General features: G+C 43.7%; 1 protein-coding gene across 3 annotated transcripts in view; it reads left to right on the plus strand.

Moving 5' to 3' along the window:
* UNC5C (unc-5 netrin receptor C) overlaps positions 1 to 20,380 on the plus strand; it is a 700,386-nt gene that overhangs the window by 563,364 nt on the left and 116,642 nt on the right. For all 3 annotated transcript variants that reach the window (XM_033957834.1, XM_033957824.1, XM_033957818.1), the window contains exons 6-7: positions 6,755 to 6,922; positions 7,505 to 7,669. In XM_033957834.1, the coding sequence (XP_033813725.1) occupies positions 6,755 to 6,922; positions 7,505 to 7,669 (333 nt within the window). The remainder of the gene's footprint in view (positions 1 to 6,754; positions 6,923 to 7,504; positions 7,670 to 20,380) is intronic.

The following is a 20,380-nucleotide window of genomic DNA, read 5'->3' on the forward strand; positions in this document are numbered from 1 at the left end:
TTCAGAAGGACATTTTTAAGGGGACAGCACGCATCCCAGATGACCTGCAATTTTGACTTTTTAATTTGTGAAATTCCTACTGCCCATGGGAAGCAGTCACACTTAGAAGAATGTCACAGATAGGTCTTACACTTTGGATTTAGTTGGTTCCTATTGATTATAGTGGCTCAGAATCTCACAAATAGTCGCACGCACATACATTTTTCATGAACCAACCATTGGGTTATTATGGGCATGATAAAGTGGCACTACTTATTATAATCACAGCTCTTATGAATAAATACTAATAAATATAATTATATTATTTATAGTGAAGTGTTCAGACCAATACCCGTGAATTCTGTGGTCTCACCGAACTGGGGTACTTTGGGACCATCATAACACTTCTCTTGTCCCTTTGCCAGCCTCCTTCATATACATATCTCTCTCAATGAGTCTTATTGTGTATACTTATAGATAATCAAAGTACACTTATCTTGATGACTACTTCATTAGGCTTGGCCTCATTCTCCTTAGTTTCCAGCTGCGGTGAGATTAAAGTGCTTAATTCTTAAAGTGCTAGTGCTAATAGTGCTTGCTATTATCATCCGTGCTTGTTAAAATTGAACTTAAGCCCGGCCCCCCGACTCGAGTTTCGGGTCCTTCGTCAGGAGGGGTCCCTGTTAAAAACACAAATTTAATTAAAATTGAATTTAATTTAATTTAATTAAAATCAGTCCCTGAAACCATGATAAAGTGGACCATGTTTAGGATAGGGCGGCTCCTTTGGTTTGAGAAATCTTTCAGTACTGCTGTTTAAAGATCAATATCAGGAATTTACACATCTTCTTTATTGCTTCAGAAAGGTTACAGTTTTATGAGGTAAGGGATTTAGAAACATTGGTGGGAAAAGCAATACAAATCAAAGAATTCCAGGCTGGTTTTAATATGAGGGAAAAAAACAAACAAACCATAAGACTCCCGATCTGGGAAATTTCTTCAACCTAGTTATTTTCCTCAGTGTCTCTGAAGCAGGGGATATTTCCTGAAGGACAGAACCTAGCATACTGAAATGAAGCACGAACGAACTAGCTGCCCATTCAGCACATTACATATCATTATAATTAGTGGACAGGGATGCAAGACAAATCATTGGATAGCTATGACCATTCATTTCATAAAGCAATTAACAGTTAATTGTAAACAATCCCTTGTAGCTGCAATAAGGAGTTTATAAAAGTTTCTCTAGCAAATTAAATGATTGATGCTAAGGACATCTTAGCTTAGAGCTGAAATGTGAAACAAATACTGTGTAGTCTGATGGGCTGCACAGTTGGCTAATGGGTTCCCTCAGTCCCTGAAACCATATACAGTTAAGCTCAAAGGTTGTCTTGTCTGCTGGGACTAGGAACCAGAGGCATAGCCAGGATTTGTCATCGGGGTTGGGGGGGAAGTAGACGGTAATAAAAAAGTAGGTGACAGCATGAAAACCGCATAGGCGCGATTGGGTTATCAGACGTCTGGGAAAACCTGGACATGTCCTCTTTTTAGAGGATTGTCGGGGGTCCCGGACAGACTTTTCAAAACCCAGCAGTTTGTTAGCGTTTTTGAAAGCCCCAGCGAGCTCCAGCCGTATCTGGAGGGCATCTGAGCATGCCCGGGTGATGTCACACACATCTGCACATGCTCTAGGCCCTCCAGACACAGCAGGAGCTTGTCGGGGAAGAAAAGAGGAGGTTTTTGGGGGTGGGACTGGAGCCTGAACTGGGAGGGGCTGGGGCAGAACTAGGTGGAGCTGAAGGCAGAAGTGGGCGAGGCCAGAGGCAGAACAGGGTGAGGCCATGTGTCCGGATTTTTGCGGCCTGAAAAATGGTAACCCTAGGCACAGTTTTCTTTTGAAGTCTATTAGAGGGAGCAGCCGCACTCCTCATGCTCCACCTAGCTATGCCTCTGCTAGGAACCTGCTTCAGTGGAAGTGTTTTTAGGGTTATCACAGGATTATTCAGGATAGAACATGAGAACCCTGGTGTACATATCAGGTCACTGGAAGCTGCCACTGTGAAAACCATCCTTACACTTTGAGGATGAAAAGGAAATAGATGCAAAATTGGCAACTCGGACACAGCCAGCTTCACTAAGGGTTCCTTTTATCAAGCCTCACTAGCGGTTTAACACGTATAATACCGTGCGCTAAACCGCCGGCCGTGCTAGCTGCTACCACCTCCCTTGAGCAGGCATTAGTTTTTAGGCCAGCACAGGGGTTAACGCGTGATGAAACGTTACGCGCGTTAACCCCAGTAGCGCAGCTTGATAAAAGGAGCCCTAAGTTTTCAAAACTAATTGCACGTAATGCAGGGTGATTATAAATACGTGTGAGGTCACAATAAAGAATTTAGGGACCCTTTTTACTAAACAACATTAAGCAATATATTTAGAGCATTTTAACATGGGACTTTCCTGCATATTAAGCCCATTTATAATGCAGCCTAAAAATAAGGCCCTGCACTAATTTTATATTAGTATGCAAAACCTGTGAAAATGTTAATGTGGGAACTAAGGCCCATATTCTACAAACAGTGCCTTAAGTTATCTAGAAAAATTTTATTTTGTTTCCAGTGTCATTTCCTGGAATGTTCATTTTATTGGTTTTTGTGCGGCCATTTTGTTGTCATGGGAGCAAAGTGATTGAGTGTATATCCTTTCAAAAGAATGTACACTATCTGCAGAGAGGCCTCCGTTTTGGAAAAAGTCTGCATGTGTGCATTATTCATGTATGCACATTGGTCTATTCCCATTGGTTTATCGTGTACATCTCAGCGTGTTTATGCGCTGTTTGGAAGGAACTGACTTGCCCGCTCACTCCAGCACAATTATAATCTACTCTCCTCCTGAGGAAGCCTTAGCAGGCGAAACTTGGGACCAGGTAAAGGAGCAGTCAATTCATGCACATTGTGGGAGCACGGGTCACTTTATTGGGAAGCAAAGAGGAAAAATGAAAAAAAGATAGAAAAAAAAAAACCTGCTGGGCCGCTTTGAAGTCACAGTCCGTAACACGACTTGTTACTTCAACAAGATGGAGATAAGTGCTACTATGTTTCACTTGATGTTATACTAGTTTGAGTAGCCTTGACACATATTTAAAGAGCTTGAAGTAACACAGAGCTTGTTATGCTCATACAGGGACATAAAAGTGCATATGGTGGTCCCGTATTTGTTCTTCAGTGACTCAAATTGCAGGAGACAAAGGATACTGAGCATTTTCACTAAAAGCATTTTAATATTTATATGGGGAGGGGCATAATCAAAAGAAACGTCTAAGTCCATTTTGGGCCTAAGTCGCTAGTCGGCCAAAGTCGGACATGTAAAAAGTCCATTTTTGAAAAATACGTCGAAAATATTTTTTTTTCTGAAAATTGTCCAACTGTACGTCCAGCTGTTTGACCGGCCAGACCACTAAGTCATCTATCTTTATACTCCATTTTCGAACAAAAATTCATCCAAGTCAAAAACGCCTAGAAAAAGAACTTTTGGGCATGGGAGGGGCCAGAAAAGTGAGGGACTGGACACCCAGACATGGCACCAGAGAAATGGGGCACCTAACAGGGCACTGCTGTGAACTTCACATAAAAGGGTGCCACATAAACATCTCACCACAACTCCCTTATAGATCATGGTGAGCCCTCTAAAACACCCCTAGGGCCTACTAGACCCACCTATCTACCACCCCAATAACCCTTATGGCTGCAGGAGCCACTTATATGGCAGTACAAAAGGGTTTGGGGTTTTTATGGGGGATGCACATGTTTCTTTATGAAGGCAGTGATTAGAGTGACTTATGGGCCTGGGTCCTCCTCTCCTTGGTTCACTAACCCACCCCCAAGGTACAGCTCTACTAGGCTCTACTAGGCTCTGTGCAGCTCTACTAGGCTTTCCTATGCCAGGCTGCCAGGTGCTGATGTTCTGGAGGCAGATATGTAAAGTTGTTATTATGAATTTTATGGGGACAGGGTGGGGTCAGTGATCACTGGGGCATTCTGTGGGGGTCTGTACTTTGTGTCTGCAGTGCTTATCTGGTTACTTTGGATACCTTCTGTGGACTTAGACCTGGTTTTAGATGGCCTAAGTCACAACGTCCAATTTTCGCCTAGGCAGTGTTGTAAAACTTTAGGTTATATATATAGTATGACTAAGTCTAGAATGGCCCATGGCCCACCCAAATCCCACCCTCACCACTCCTCCTAAAACGCCCCTTTTACTCTGGGCATACTGCAGCACTGTGAAGGCCTAAGTCATTTTTAGATACGTCTGAAACCCGGATCGATTATCGGCACTTGGACGACCTGTCTCACTGATCGTCTAAGTGCCAATTTAGGCCAGTTTTTAGACGTATTTCTGTTTTGATTATGAGTCCCATAGTATATATTTAGATAATTTATGGAAATATATTTTGGCAATTTGAAAGATTTGCACATTGGTTTACACATGTACAATGGTTCAGATGGATGCACTATCAGAAAAAAAAGTGTGCATTCTTTCTAAACAGAGTGCACTATTATTGGAGAACAGCAGCATAATAACCTTCTCCAATCTGTTCATGATCCCCTTCTTAATCATTCCTAGCATTCTGTTCACCCTTTTTACCACCACCGTGCATTGCACGGACGACTTCATTGACTTGTCGACCAGTACTCCCAAGTTATCTAAATTCTTTAACCATTCCATATACTCCATTATGAACATTAAGATCATTACAAGACAATAAGTTGGTTTTACCATTGGTCAAAAGGACTAAATAAGAATTTACTCATTCAAAAGCTTTCTTTTTATTTGTTACCAAGGGCTCCTTTTACTAAGCTCCAATAGTGTTTTTAATGCGCGCAGAATTTTAGCGCATGCTAAACCCGAGCTACAAGGCTAGAACTAACGCCAGCTCAATGCTGGCGTTAGGGTATAGCGTGCACTAAAACCACTATTGCAGCTTAGTAAAAGGAGCCCCGAGTCTCTGGAACCAGCTTCCTAGTCAGATTTGGTTGGAAATGAACTTTAAAGATTTTAAAACCCTTTTGAAAACATACTTATTCAAGTTAGCATTTGGGCATGATATTTCTCAGAATGATCATATTTATTGATCATTTTATTGATCCGTTCCAGGTGGAATTAAGGAATTAATCTGCAAAAACAGCAATATAAAATGATATTTCTATATATTTTACTGTAAACCACTTTGAACAGTTGTATGCTATGGTGGTATTTCAAATTTTAATAAACATACATATAAACATCACCTTAGACATGACAACTCATAGGAGCAGGGATTCTAGAAACTTCTTCATTGCAACAAATAACAAAACAGAGAAAGTGATGGCAGATAAAGATCGTATGGCCTATTCAGTCTGCCCATCCTCATTAACTACTACTAAGCTCTATAATCCTATCCTTTCATTTGCAGATCCTAAGTGCTTGTCCCATGCTTTTTAAATCTAGATACATACCTCATCTCTACTACCTGCACTGTGACGCCGTTCCTTGCATCTATCACCTAATTGGCGCTTCTAGCGGATCTATGCACCTAACATTATTATACAATTAGACTTAATTGGCACCACTAATTGAAAATCACAATTACTGTAAATAGCAATAAAAAAGCAACTAATTAGATTGTAGGGCCTAAATTGGTAGATGCCTAGACTGAGGCGCCTACCAGAAAGTAGGCATGGCTAAGGGGCGGATCTTGGGCATGTTTTGCATCTAGATGCCTAAATTGGACTTAGGTGCCGGTAGTCAGGCCAAGATAGGGGGCACCTGAGGTGTTGATGCCTACTGGCGCCTAAGTTCAATTTAGGCTCCTTTAGGTGCGATTCAATAAACGGCACCTAATTCGAGATTGACAGCCACTATACACTGCATTGCTTGGTGTCTATGTTTTAGGTCCTGTTTATAGAATCGGGGTCTTAGTTCACAGTAACGTCTGTTACCATGTCCTTAGCTTTGGTAAAAGGAAAAGGGGACTTGCATACTGCCTTTTTGTTGCTTTGGCATCTCAAAGCTGTCATTCAAAGTGGTGGACACTGGAGGATTAAGTGACTTGCCCAGGGTCAGAAGGAGCAGAAGGATTTGACCTCACAACCTATGGGTGCAGAGCCAGCAGCTCAACCAGTGAGCTATAGCCCTTCCTAAGGAACCTACGTGAAGCAGGGGTGGACATTTACACCACCCTTACAGCTTGCATAAATATGCACACAAATATTTGTCAAGTATACATATAAATTATGGTATTTTATAATCTGCATGTGTATTTGCACGCTCTGCCCAAACTCCAGCCTTGTGCGTGCCTATTGGCAAAGTACATGCCATCATTTCAAAGCATATGTTTTGCACTGCTCATTATGTTATAGCAGGCTGTTAATCTGTACAGAAATGACAAAATACCCCAAAGTGGGTACGTATTTTCTACTAAAATTACATAAAAGGGGGTATGTAATTTTAGTAGAAAATACGCACCCTTCAAAGAGTGATTCAGGGGGGAAAAAAAGCTCATTGAGACTAAAAGAAAAACCCTTGTCCCCCAAACTTGACAGCTTCTTCTGATGTTAGGCCTAGTTCTGAAATGTGAGTAACTCAGTTATGGAAGAAGGCATGCATCCCTTGTCCCCATGAAAGATACCTATTAGCATATCAGAGAACAATAGCCACAAATGTCAGTGTATTTGAAAGCTAATTTTGAAAATTTGTTTCCAGTACCTAAAGTGCTCTTTTATTGTTTTTCACATCTCAGTCAATGGTGGTTGGTCTACCTGGACAGAATGGTCTGTGTGCAACAATCGCTGTGGAAAAGGTTTTCAGAAGCGTACTAGGACCTGCACTAATCCCGCCCCTCTCAATGGTGGATCCTTCTGTGAGGGTCAAAGTGTCCAGAAGATAACCTGCACCACACTGTGCCCAGGTAAAATATTTTCTGAAGGACACGTATCTCTCACACACGTGGCACACACATGCATGTAGGATTTGTGGATTTGGCTCCATTGTTTATTTCCAGTCATAGACTTGCAAAATGTTTTTTTTTCCAAGAGCTTAATTGTACCAGAATGCTGCTTTTGCATACTAAAAAGAAATTACAGAAATTTAATAGAGCGCTAGTAATTGCATGTGTTAATGAGGACACAGAGGTGCATCAAACAGTGTGAGACAGAATCCCACTGCTATCAAAATTTTGGACTGTCACTCAGCTCTCTTGCATTGCATGAGATTAGGCAGGATTTCAAGCCCATGATCTCTTGAAAGTCATAAACATGAAGTGGAATGAATGTGTGTTCAGAAAGTGATTTTCACCAAACCAGTTATTGTACATATCTGCTTTAAGTCCGGAGATTTTATATAAGTATTGTAGGTATAGCAAATCTCCATGTGTCTGTCATATATCCTTCTATGAATCAACATAGATAACATTATTACAAAGAATGTTTCTTGTTTGAGTCTCTCTACATTGGTATAACCTGTTCCATTTATTTCTGTTTTCTTCTGACAGAGGATGGTGAGTGGACAGGTTGGAGTAAATGGTCCACATGCGGGACAGAGTGCACGCATTGGCGCAAGAGAGAATGTGCCAACCCAACACCAAAGAACGGTGGGAAGGACTGTGATGGGCCTGCTCTGCAATCCAAAAACTGTACAGATGGGCTGTGCATGCAAAGTAAGCAACACTCTATGGTTAAACATGGTAGATAATGAGGGGGTGATAATGAGAGCTGGCAAAACTGTGGGAAAAATGATAGCATGCTGATCAGAACGTCAGAATTTGTATTGCACTGTTATGATTAGGGAAATATAGGCAGTTTTAGGATGAATTATTTACAGAGAATCAGTGTCAGAGTCGGAATTAGAACACAAAAGAAAGGTGCATTCTAGGTATCCATAGTGTGACCATATGGCTCCAGAAAAAAGGGGACGGATTGACACATCCGGGTTTTACTTCCATTGAAAGCAACCAAGATGTCTCAATCTGTTCTCCTTACTTCCATTGCTTTCAATGGAAGTAAAACCCGGATGTCTCAATCCGTCCCCTTTTTCCTGGAGTCATATGGTCACACTAGGTATCCATGCTACATATCATCCCTGTGTTTTCAGGCTGTATAGTAAATGCATCATGAGGCTGGCTCTCATCTGATAGGTTAACTTGCAGTACATTCAAAATGAGAAAATAAAACACATTTGAGATGGATTTTCTTTGTGTTTCTATACGGTTTGGTAAATGTGTACGACACTTTATCTTACTGAAAGAACTGCACAACAATGGAGCAGTATTAAAATAAAAGGTCCCTTGGGAATCATATTGTGATGTCTATTGCAGTTTTTGAAGCTTGGATCACTGAATCTGAGGCAAGTGTCTGGCAAAAGAAAGAGCAGGTATAATATGTTTCATTCATATGCAGCATTGGGGTAACATCAAATATGCATTTAGACAGAGTGTATAGACATGAACATGGAGGGGCATATATTAAACTATATTTAGAAAAGAACATAATAGGGGTGCAGATGCATTTGCAAAAGGGGCATGTTTGGGATGAGAATGTACTGGGTGCGGCATTAAAATATGCCAATAGGACATTTTCATTCTGTCAAAAATTGCAAAGACTAGGGGACACTCTATGATGTTACAGGGAAGTACTTTCGAAACCAATAGGAGGAAAGAGTTTTTCACTCAGAGAATAGTTAAGCTCTGGAACATGTTGCCAGAGGTTGTGGTAAGAATGGATAGTGTAGCTGGTTTTGAGAAAGGTTTAGACAATTTCCTGGAGGAAAAGTCCATAGTCCGTGATTGAGAAAGACATGGAGGAAGCCACTGCTTGGACCTGGATCAGTAGCATGGAATATTGCTTCTCCTTGGGTTTTGGCCAGGTACTAGTGACCTGGATTGGCCACCGTGAGGATGGGCTACTGGGCTAGATGGACCATTGTTCTGACCCATCATCAAGATAGTCTGCCCTATTTACACCTACTTTAAATAATGTCAACAATAGAAGAAAGCTATATTTTGGGCCTTATAGCATTGCTCTTATACACCTGTTTGGCGTCACTGCAATAGAGAGCTTTACTCATGTCATTTTCCCACTGTAAAGGTCATTGTAAAAGATCCAAAAGGTGAGGCCTAGTGTGAAGGTATGTGGCAGCTAATCTGAGGAGCTAGTAGAGAAAATGCTTATTTTGAATCTCATTCCATTCTCTCTCTCTCTCTCTCTCTGTCCATCAGTATATGGGCCTATCTCCAGCTGCAACAGGCTTCGGACAAGGTTGAGAGAGAGAATGTCCCATATTAGAAAACATATGACTACATATATTGTAAAACACATAATAAATATTTATTTTTACAATAATGCAACCCCTTAGGAAATCCCACTCCTGCAGGATAAAGTTCTGGAGATTTCCTGGGGGGTCGCTAGAATGACAATGAAGCTGAGGGGAGATTTACCAAGATCGGCACAAAGAAACAGGATGTGAGAGACCAAAATAGAGAGTGGGAATGCCCAGGGTTTTTGGTTACCCATCCCCTGCTGATAACTGATGTACTGAGAGGAAATTCCAAACATGGAGTTGGGTTAGTGATAACAGATTTTAAAGACTGCCTATACTGCAGTGCAAGTGCATAGGAAGAGAAAGAGCTTGTTTCTCGACCTGGTAGAGAAAGAGAGCAGGAGTGGTTACCCGATGGGAAAAGGTCAACCTAGGGGGAGGAGAGTTCTGGTGAAGTGAGTCCTCACGGTGCTGGAGAGAACAAAAGAGCAGCAGGAGAGACAGCAGTCCCTGAATAGGGAAGAATTTAGGCCCTATAAACTGGCTATATATTATATATTAACATATTTAATGACGGCAGATAAAGACCTGAACAATCCAGTCTGCCCATTAGTTATACCATTAAAAATACATGATTAAATTAACTTGTCTCTTCTTTTGGACCAGGGTTGAGATAGACTCATTACTATTCGAGCATAAGGAAATGACTTTCTGTTCACACTGTAACTAAGTGTAGATGTAGTTTCTTTTTGGAATTGTAAACATTGGACATTTTTTTTTTTAATCACTCAAGTTTATACCTGCTTGACAGATGTTTTATCTGGTTCAGTCAAAGTTACTGAAGTTCATTCCTGATGTCTGGATATATTTTTTCCTTTCTGGTGATATAGACTCAAGGAGTGGGTGGGAATAGCTCTCCGGCCTAGCAAAGTAGGGTTACCAGATGTCCAGGAAAACCCGGACATGTCCTCTTTTTAAAGGACTGTCTGATGGCCTGGACAGACTTTCCAAAGCCAAGTAGTTTGTCCAGGTTTTGAAATGCCCCAACCTCTCGACCACGTCTGGAGGGCTTCTGAGAATGGGCGGATGATGTCACATGCATCTACGCATGCTCGGAGACCCTCTAGATGTGGCCCAGAGGTCAGGAAGCAAAAATGAGGCTTTGCGGGGGGGGGGAGGGGGGAGGGCTAGAGGCAGAATGGGGCAAAGCTAGGGACCAAATGGGGTGGGACTGGAAGCGGAACAGGGTGTGGCTAGGGGCAGAAAGGGCTGGGGCATTCCAAAGCCATGTGTCCAAGTTTCTCCGGATAAAAATCTATACCAGAGCTAACGCTGGCCCTGACCTGTGCCCTGAAATAAAACACATTTTGTATGCCCTGGACCGGTGCTGAGGATGAGACTGGTACCTAGGACACAGGACAGAATTACAGTAAAATACTGGGAGAAGAGGGGGGGGGGAGCAAAAACCACCCAAGGGAGAGGAGGAAATATGGTGTGAGAAGTTGGCTAGGGAGTGGGGTAAGGGCAAGCAAAAGAGGCCCTCATGCTCACGAGTGGATGCCATTGGCCATCTACTCTTGAACATGCAACATCCATTGCACATATTCTTCCATTCTGTTGAACGATTCCTCCATGACAGCATCCTGCTGCCCTAGGAGCTCCAATACTACATTTGTGCACCATCTCTGCTAGACTTCAGTTGAGGAGGCAGAGCTACTTCAAGACCACCAGCAGGACTCAATAAAATAGCTGCAATCATGGCAGCAAAGGACAGCGTCAGGAAGAAGTAGAACTCCAAACGTAGGACTACCTCCTGACCCATCTTTCTCATTCGGGGCAAAAATAGAGGGGGGGGGTGTATAAGGACAAAGGGAGAGGTTTCTTCCTAACATATGGGAGCTTCTGCAGCTGCTTCTGTTGCTGCTAAAAGAGGTGCAAAGTCTGTCTGTATGGCTGCCTCACCTTCGGCTTATGGAGGTGCAGGACAAACCTGTTGGCTACCTGACACATGAGCAAAAAAGAGATTGAGTGCATAGGAGCAAAGCTATGGGCTGTCATATCTCATTCTGGAGGGTTATTTGATTTCTTTGGGAGAGGAGTGACCTTGACCCTGAAACTAGGTAATATGAAACAGATGGAAAAACTCTATAGGGCAGCTGTTTGCAGAGCTGTGAAAGCATGTCAGAGGCTAATGCAGCAAAGATGCTGAGGTGTGTGTGAGGTAGCAGTGAATGGCCATGGTTCAGATTGAAACAATGAGAGCTCTGTTGCTTTTGAAAGCATTGCATGCTATAGCTGGGTCCTTCTGGTTATTGTACATGTGCTTTATAAGCTGCTTATCCATGGAGCGATCTGCATGAGCGCATGCTTTTGTAATAGGGTCCCAAATGGCGGGAGGTGTTATCATGGTTATGAGAGAAGCTGTCAAGGCTGTAAAAGTGATGTACTATTGGGTTTTAAACCTGCCACGTATATAGAATATGGGAATGGCAAAGCTCTAGTATCCTGATGTGCATGCCACAGGATGTGTGTGTGTGAATTACACCTGAAAAAGGCATGAACATTTTAAGTAGGTGTGTGTATATATACTGTACATATACTGATTGTGTTGTGGATGATGGTGACCTATAGTATGCAGGCATTGTTTAGTAAACCAAAAAATGCAGTGAATATACAACCTTATTACCAACCAAGGGACCCGACACGGCCTTTGTTTGATACTTTTTTATTGCGGGTTTTTTTCATACCTTTACCACCATGGACCCCTGATGAAGGCGTGTTATCCGAAACACGGACCGTGTCGGGTCTCTTGGTTGGTAATAAGGTTGTATATTCACTGCATTTTTTGGTTTAATAAACAATGCCTGCATCCTGTACATTACATTAGTGATTTCTATTCCGCCATTACCTTGCGGTTCAAGGCGGATTACATTCAAACTAGAGAATGACACGGGGAGCGATCCCCGCAGGCAGCTGCGGCGTGGCTGCGGTTTGGCTGCGGGTTATGGAGACTCCAAAGCCAAATCACCGCAGACACGGGGACAAAAGTTTTCACCGCCCGCAAAAACGGTGAAAAGATTTGTCCCCGCAGGCCAATGTACCCCCTTCTAGGAACCGCTATTTACCTGTGTTTCACCGTGTTCGTGACCGGGTGTTCGATGTCTCCGCCATGTTGTCTGTCTCCTCCAACTCTCGATCCAACTTGCACGTTGCCGCATTGACTCCGCCCCCCAATATACTGGCTCCTCATTTGTCAGATCAACCCTTCCTGCCAATAGAACCCGCCCACCCCCCCCGACGATCGCCGGCAGGAAGGTGCTCAGCCCTTCATGCCGACAGAACCAGCCCTCCCCAACGATCGCGGCAGAAGGGTACCCATCCCCTCCTGCCTACCCCAACAGCCCCCCCCCGACGATCGCAGCAGGAGGATATCCAACCCCTCCTGCCAGCTCCCCAACAGCCCCCCTATGATCACTGGTAGGAGGGTGCCCAACCCCTCCTGCCGGCCCCCCCAACGGCCCCCTATATCACCAATAGGAGGGTGCCCAACCCCTCCTGCTGGCCCCCCCCCCCCCAACGAACCCTCCCACCCCGGAACCCCCTTAGTCTTACTTTCCAAGTTGGACCAGACAGCTCCTCGCTCGTCTGGCCAGCAGGCCTGCCTCCGTCCAAATGAGGCGGGCCCGCCCCTCCCCTCCCCTGCCTAACTCACAGGATCCTAGGGCCTGATTGGCCCAAGCACCTAAGGCCCCTCCTATAGCGGGAGTGGCTTTAGGTGCCTAGACCAATCAGGCCCTAGGATCCTGTGGGTTGGGCAGGGTAGGGGCGGGCCCGCCTCATTTGGACGGAGGCAAGCCTGCTGGCCATACTTGTGAGGAGCCGTCCGGTCCAACTTGGAAAGTAAGACTAAGGGGGTTCCGGGGTGGGAGGGTTCGTTGGGGGGGGTCCAGCAGGAGGGGTTGGGTACCCTCCTATTGGCGATATAGGGGGCCGTTGGGGGGGCCGGCAGGAGGGGTTGGGCACCCTCCTACCAGTGATCATAGGGGGGCTGTTGGGGAGCTGGCAGGAGGGGTTGGATATCCTCCTGCTGCGATCGTCGGGGGGGCTCCAGCAGGAGGGGTTGGGTACCCTCCTATTGGCGATATAGGGGGCCGTTGGGGGGGCCGGCAGGAGGGGTTGGGCACCCTCCTACCAGTGATCATAGGGGGGCTGTTGGGGAGCTGGCAGGAGGGGTTGGATATCCTCCTGCTGCGATCGTCGGGGGGGCTCCAGCAGGAGGGGTTGGGTACCCTCCTGCCGGCGATCTTAGGGGAGGCCATTGGGAAGACCGGCAGGAGGGGTTGGGTACCCTTCTGCTGCGATTGTCGGGAGGGCCGTTGGGGGGGTCTACAGGAGGGGTTGGGTGCCCTCCTGCCGTGATCGCTGGGGGAGGGGAGACTTGCAGCCGTAGCCGCGGTCACTATGCTAATCACGGCAGGGAGATCTTTGCCGCGATTAGGTACAGCGGCCGCGTCTACTTACCATGTAGGCTAACATTGTAAGCATTAAAAGTACATGTCGTGTTTGTTTTTGTATAGTTATTAACTAATATTTAACTAAGTTTTAAAGTTTTAAAGAATGTTTCCTTTATACATAAATAAAGAAAAGTATTTAAAATCGTACCCGTTTTAGGCTTTTATATATGCAGCGGTGACGGTGACGGGGCGGTGAATGGGGTTGCAGTGGCGGTGACGGGGCGGTGAATGGGGTGGCAGTGGCGGTGACGGGGCGGTGAAGGGAATGGCGGTGAAGGGGCGGTGCAGAGGATGGTGAGACGGGGACGGGGCGGTGACGGGGACCAATTTTTTCACCGTGTCATTCTCTAATTCAAACTAAAAACAAGAATTACATTCAAAATTTGAAAGAATAGAATAAGCGATGATATAAAATTTTTAAGGTAATAAAAAAAAAAAAATTGGGTAAAGAGTTACCAACTGGAAGTAGAAGTCTTTAGGAGATAAGAATGGGGTGAATTATGTGGTTTTAGATAACATTAGGTAAATAGAAGAATATTAGAGATTACTAAGGGTATAGAGAGTGTTGGATGTTGGATGTTGGGTTGGGATTAGTCGTGCCGGATAGGTTTTATGTGTTTTTTGAAGAGTATGGTTTTAGTATCTCTCTTGAAGGTGTTGTAGTTTGTAGTTGAAGATAACAGGGTGGTGATTTGTCTGTCCAGTTTAGCTGCTTTGGAGGCTATTAGGTTGTCATAAAGTTTTTTTCGTTTGACATTTTTGGATGATGGATGAGAGAATAGTGAGTGGGTTCTTCTGTGTCTGGTTGAGGAGGATTGATTTAGTCGGTTATTCCAGTAGGTTGGGCTTTCTCCGTTGATAGTCTTGTAAAGTAAGCAGTAGAATTTGAAGTGCACTCTAGCTTCTATTGGAAGCCAGTGCGAGTCATGGTATGCCTCTGTGATATGGTCATATTTTTTTAGTGAATAGACAAGTCTTAGAGCTGTATTCTGTATTGTCTGCAGTTGCTTTATCATGGTCGTGGGACATGATAGGTATAGTATGTTGCAGTAGTCTATCATCCCAAGGATAAGAGATTGTACCAATAGAAGGAATTGCTTCTTTTCGAAGAATATGCAGATTTTTCTTAGATTTCTCATGGTCATGAACGATGCCTTTATTATTTTGTTAATTTGGGGTTGCATAGTGCAGCCACTGTCAATTATGATTCCAAGCAATTTTAGTGTAGGTTGAAGTGGATATGAGAACAAATTTATTATAAGATTAATTAATGTTGGAGTTTTGTTATTTTCTAGTAGGATGAAATTTGTTTTGTCAGGGTTAAGTTTTAATTTGTGCTCTGTCATCCAAATTGCAACTGATTCGAGTGTTTTTTGTATTGTGCTTGTCATGAGGGATTCTGGTTGGTCGAAGGATAGGAGAATAGTGATGTCATCTATGTAGCTGTATGAAATTATGCCAAGATTATCCAGGTAGTAAATGAGGGAAGCTATGTATATATTGAATAGTGTAAGTGATAGGGATGATCCTTGGAGAACTCCGCAGGGGTTGAACCATGGTACTGATTTTTCTTGCATTGTTTTGACTCTGTCAGTTCTTGATTGTAGGAATCCTTTGAACCATGTAAGTACTTTGCCTGAGATTCCTATTGAGTCGAGAGTCTGTAGAAGCATATCGTGGTCTACCAAGTCGAAGGCTGAAGAAAGGTCTAGTTGTATCAGCAGGATTTTCTTGCCTGTACTGAGGTGTTGTCTTACAGTGTCCATTAGTGTTCCTAGAAGTGTTTCCGTGCTGTATTTGGTTCTGAATCCTGACTGTGTGGGATGGAGTATGTTGTGATTTTCTAGGTAAGAGGCTAAAGTTTTGGCTACGAGACCTTCCATCAGTTTGATGTACAATGGGATTGAGGCAATGGGTCTGTAATTGGATGGTTGGTCTGTTGCTCCTTTAGGCTCCTTTAATATCAGAGTTATTATGATTTCGCTGAGTTCTTGTGGGAAATAACCCTCAAGTAGTGATGAGTATATCCATTGAAGAAGCAGGGAGCGGAATAATGTGCTTGGTGTTTTAAGTAGGTATGGGGAGCAATGGTTGAGGTCACAGGCTGCATGGCTATATTTGTTATAAAGATTGTTGAACTCTGCCCATTCTATAGGTGAGAAATGTTCTATCTGCTGCGACTGATTCTTTTTCTGTTGGTGGAAATGATGTCCCTATGTGTGAGGATATTCCGTTGAAAGAGGCTCTGATATATTTGCGATTTTGTTTTTGAAGTAGGTAGCTAAAAGGGTGCTATGTATGATGTTGTGTTTGTGAGGACTTTTAGTAGCTGGAATAGCTTTTTTGAGTCTTGGGGTCCATCTCCGATTTGTTTCTAGTAGTATGTCCTTCTCTTTTCTTTCAGTTTTTGTTTGTACTTTCGGTTTGTTGCTATCCATGCTGTTTTAGTGGATTCTTGGTCGCTTTTTCTCCATTTTCTATCCAGTTGTCTACATTGTCTTTTGAGTTGGAGTGGTTTGTTGTCAAACCACTTTTCTGATTTTCTGTGGATTTTGGTTTTAGGTTTTTCTGGGGCTAGTTCGTTTAGGATGGCCTTACTTAGAAGGTTCCATTTTGAGATTAAGTCTTTAGGTGTGTAGTGTTGGGTTATGGTGTCTGTTTTTGTCCAGAATACTGTGGGATCTATATGTTTGCGTGAGAGGAAGGTAGTCTGTTGAGTAGTTGGAGTGTATTTGTTACTAGACCAATTGATTTCGAAGAAGTAGGTGTAATGATCAGACCAAACGGAACGGTTCCATTTTCCGTTTAAGGTTTGAATTTCTGGGTGTGAGGTCTCTTGGAACATGTATGCTACTATGTCTAGCTGGTGTCCTTTTTCATGTGTAGCCTGAGGATCTAAGATTTTATAAGTTAAGGCTTCTAGGTATGCTAGTACGGTTTTAGCATTTTTGCAGGATTGGTTTTCAAGGTGAAGGTTGAGGTCTCCAAGGAGGAGGATGTAGGTAGTTGCTAGGGAGTTTCAATAGATAAATTCTTCAAATATTGGTTTGGCTGTGCTCCAGTTACTTGGGGTTATGTAGCATAGTATGCATGTGAGTGTTCCTTTAAGTGATGTGCTTGAGAGTTGACAGGCAAGTAAATCCATGTATTGGTCTGTTATTTTGTCTTGTAGGTGTATGTTTAATGTGTCTCTGGCTATGATGGCAATTCCTCCTCCTCTCTTATTTTCTCTGCATACCAGTATCATTTTGTGGCTTTTTGGGCAGACTTCAGTTATTCTGGGGTCTGTATCAGAGGTGAGCCAGGTCTCTGTGAGGAAAAGGCAGTCAAGGTTATCTTCTTCTATCCAGTTTTTTATGCGTTCTGTTTTAGGGCCAATGGCTCTGATGTTCATAAAGGCACATTTGAGAGGGGTGTATTCTATTGGTGAGTTGTTTGTTGTTTTCAGGTATATGAGTGATCTTTGGAGGGGTAGTATTGTAGAATTGTATGGATTTGTTGGTTTACTAGTCGTTGATTTTGGGGAGGGTTGATATGTGAAGGGCTGATAGTTTGTGTTTCTGTTTAATGTGAGATGCCAGTTTGGCTGGGTAATTCCTTTGGAGTTTGCTATGATAGGTATTGGATAAATGTTGTGTGCAGTTGTTTTCCAGTCTGTGAGGAGCAGAAGTATCAGAAGGATTGCTTGTGTATAACTTAAAAGTGTGGTTCTCATGGTGGTGCAAGATGCAAAGGTCACTGTACCTGACATATCTAGTATGGTATAGGATTGAGGGTTGGACAGTTATAATACCTAGTCAATTCTAATATTGCCTGCGGCTGTTTTTCGGTGCGGCCCTGGCGTCTCCCTCTTGCTCACAGTTATCCCTAGCTGGATCGGGGGAGGGGCGGAGTATTTTCTCCAGTTCTCTGCAAAACACAAACTCTGCTGGCATGGGGAACGGGTGGAGATGAGGTCAGGTGCCCTGCTGGAAAGGGCTCCCGACCTGGCCGTTGGTGTCAAGCGCCGTCAGCGCTGCTCCTCCTGTAGTTCTCTCCCCTGCTGGAACGGGGGAGTGGTGTAGATGATGCTAGGTGCCCTGCTGGAAAGGGCTCCCGATCTGGCCACTAGTGAAACTGGCAGTTGGTGCCGAGCACCGTCAGCACTGCTCCTCCTGTAGTTCTCTCCCCTGCTGGAACGGGGGAGGGGTGTAGATGATGCTAGGTGCCCTGCTGGAAAGGGCTCCCGATCTGGCCACTAGTGAAACTGGCAGTTGGTGCCGAGCACCGTCAGCGCTGCTCCTCCTGTACATAGTCTGCAGTTTGTGTTTTGTTGTTTGCTTGCTGCTTGGTTTACTCCAGACTACGTTGGATTCCTTTTTTGTGTCAGCTCACCTAACTTATAATGGAGTGAAGGAGGAACCTAATAGTTAGAGAAGTAGGCTGAGAACCAGAGAAGCCTAGTTCAAATCCACTGTAGTTTCTTGTGACCTTGGGCAAGTCACTTAACCTTTATTTGTGTCATATACAAGTAAAGATAGTAAGCCCTCCAGGAATAGGAAAATATATATTGCACCTGAATGAAACTCATTTTGAGTTGCACCTGAAAAAGGCATGAGCTATAACACAAAATCCCGTCTTCATTTCCTCTTTCACTTTATCAATCCAGATTTATTGATGCAGCTTAAGGAAGTTGGTCTGCTTCTTGAGAGAAGTCCATAAACCATTATTGAGATGGCTTGGGGAAATCTACTGCGTATTCATAGGATAAGCAGCATAAAATCAGTTTTTCTCCTTGGGTTCTTGCCAGGTACTTGTGACTTGGGTTGGCCACTGTTGGAAACAGGATACTCGACTTGATGGACCTTCAGTCTGTCCCAGTATGGCAACAGAGAATCATAAAAATGACAAATGGGAGGATGTGCATAAATATTACATTGAAATAGCTCCCATGACTGGGCCAAAAGAAGCAGAGATGATGCCATCTGAAAATTACATTTTTACTGATGAGGAACATGAGGAATGTTTGGATTGTGACCAAGGAACAGATCAGGATGACTACTCTGAGGAAGAGTATAAAGAGTGTTCTGATGAGGTAGAGAAAGACGAAAGCCATGAAGAAGGTAGGGAATATAAATGGAAGGAAACTGAGCTGACTGGAAATTCAGGAGGGGAGAAATCTTTTCCAAACAAATAGGAATGACAAAAGAAGGAGGGTGTACCAGGTAAAAACAGGACATTCAAGATATATAAAGATTGTTCCTGTTTTGAAAATCAAAAGAAAGATGGGTTCGTCACAAGAAACAACTAAGAGTAAACAATACCAAACAAAAAACCCAAAATCAATAGTTTGACAACATAGTTATAAAATGGAGAAAGCATGAAAAGACAAATAATATAGAGCTCTGTCGGGAAGTTATAAGTACTCGAACAGAGCAGTTACTGAAAAGTATGGGTGACTGAACTAGAATTATAAGAAGATAAGGAAGAACCTGTTATGGAATGAAAGCAACTTGTCTGAGTGCGGATTTGCAGGCAAGTGGAAGCAATGAATAGAATACTATGAAGGAAAACAAATGGTGGAAGAGTGCCCAGAAGAAAAAGAGGAATTGCAATATGGAAGTTCCGAAAGAACTCTGATCCCAAAGGATAGATTGGATGATACTTACAGAAAATTTTAAAGGAAGTAATTATCTGGTATGATAAATTTGTGGGGTATTGTGTATGAAAAAAAATTGTCTGAAGACAATTTTTTTTTTCTCAGCAAGGACGAATATTTTAAACCAGTGGTTACTAAAAAAAAATCCCAAATAAAAGATTGCTCATCTGGGTTTCAGGGAAGCTTAGAAGGCTCTGGCTGGTAATGTCAATGTGTATAATTGATTAAGTAGTGCATTTTATAAATTTCTGGAAAATAATATTTTTGAGGGAGATTTAGGATCTCTTCTATCAAACTGTGCTAGCAGTTTGTAGCGTGGTGAGCCGTGCTGAATGGCCCGTGCTGCTCCCGATGCTCATAGAGTCCCGATGCCCGGAATCGGCCAGTAGCCTTAGGCCTCTCCTGTGGGCGGGGCCTTATGCACATGGGCTTGGGCTCCCTCCTGGCCCAATCATAGTCTCCTGCGCAGGAGGGCTTGGGCTTCCTCCTGCCCAGATCGTAGTCAGCCGGGGTGGGGGTTGCTTAGGCAGGAGGGCTTGGGCTCCCTCCTGCCCGATTTTGTCAAAGGGGGGGTGATCATATTGCAGCAGAGGAGATAGCCAATTTCTCCTGCCACGATAACGATCCAAAGTGTCGCGGTTGATGTCACTTCGGGATCGTTATCGCGGCAGGAGAGATTGGCTATCTGCCCTGCCGCAATGCGATCACCCCTCTACCCGAACTGCCACAAACCGCGGCAGGAGAGATTGGGCATCTCTCTTGCCATGGGTTGCGGCAGTTCGGGTAAAGGGGTGATCGCCATTGCGGCAGGGGAGATGAGCCATCTCTCCTGCCACAATGGTTGCTTTTGGGGGGGGTAGGTTGCCAGACTGCTGAGCTTATCGCTGCAGCCACCATCAGCTCAGCGGACCCTTTTTCAGCACTTATACCTGTTTTGACTTGGTATAAGTCAAAATATATA

Source organism: Geotrypetes seraphini, chromosome 1 (assembly GCF_902459505.1).
Source record: "Geotrypetes seraphini chromosome 1, aGeoSer1.1, whole genome shotgun sequence".
NCBI lineage: Eukaryota > Metazoa > Chordata > Amphibia > Gymnophiona > Dermophiidae > Geotrypetes > Geotrypetes seraphini.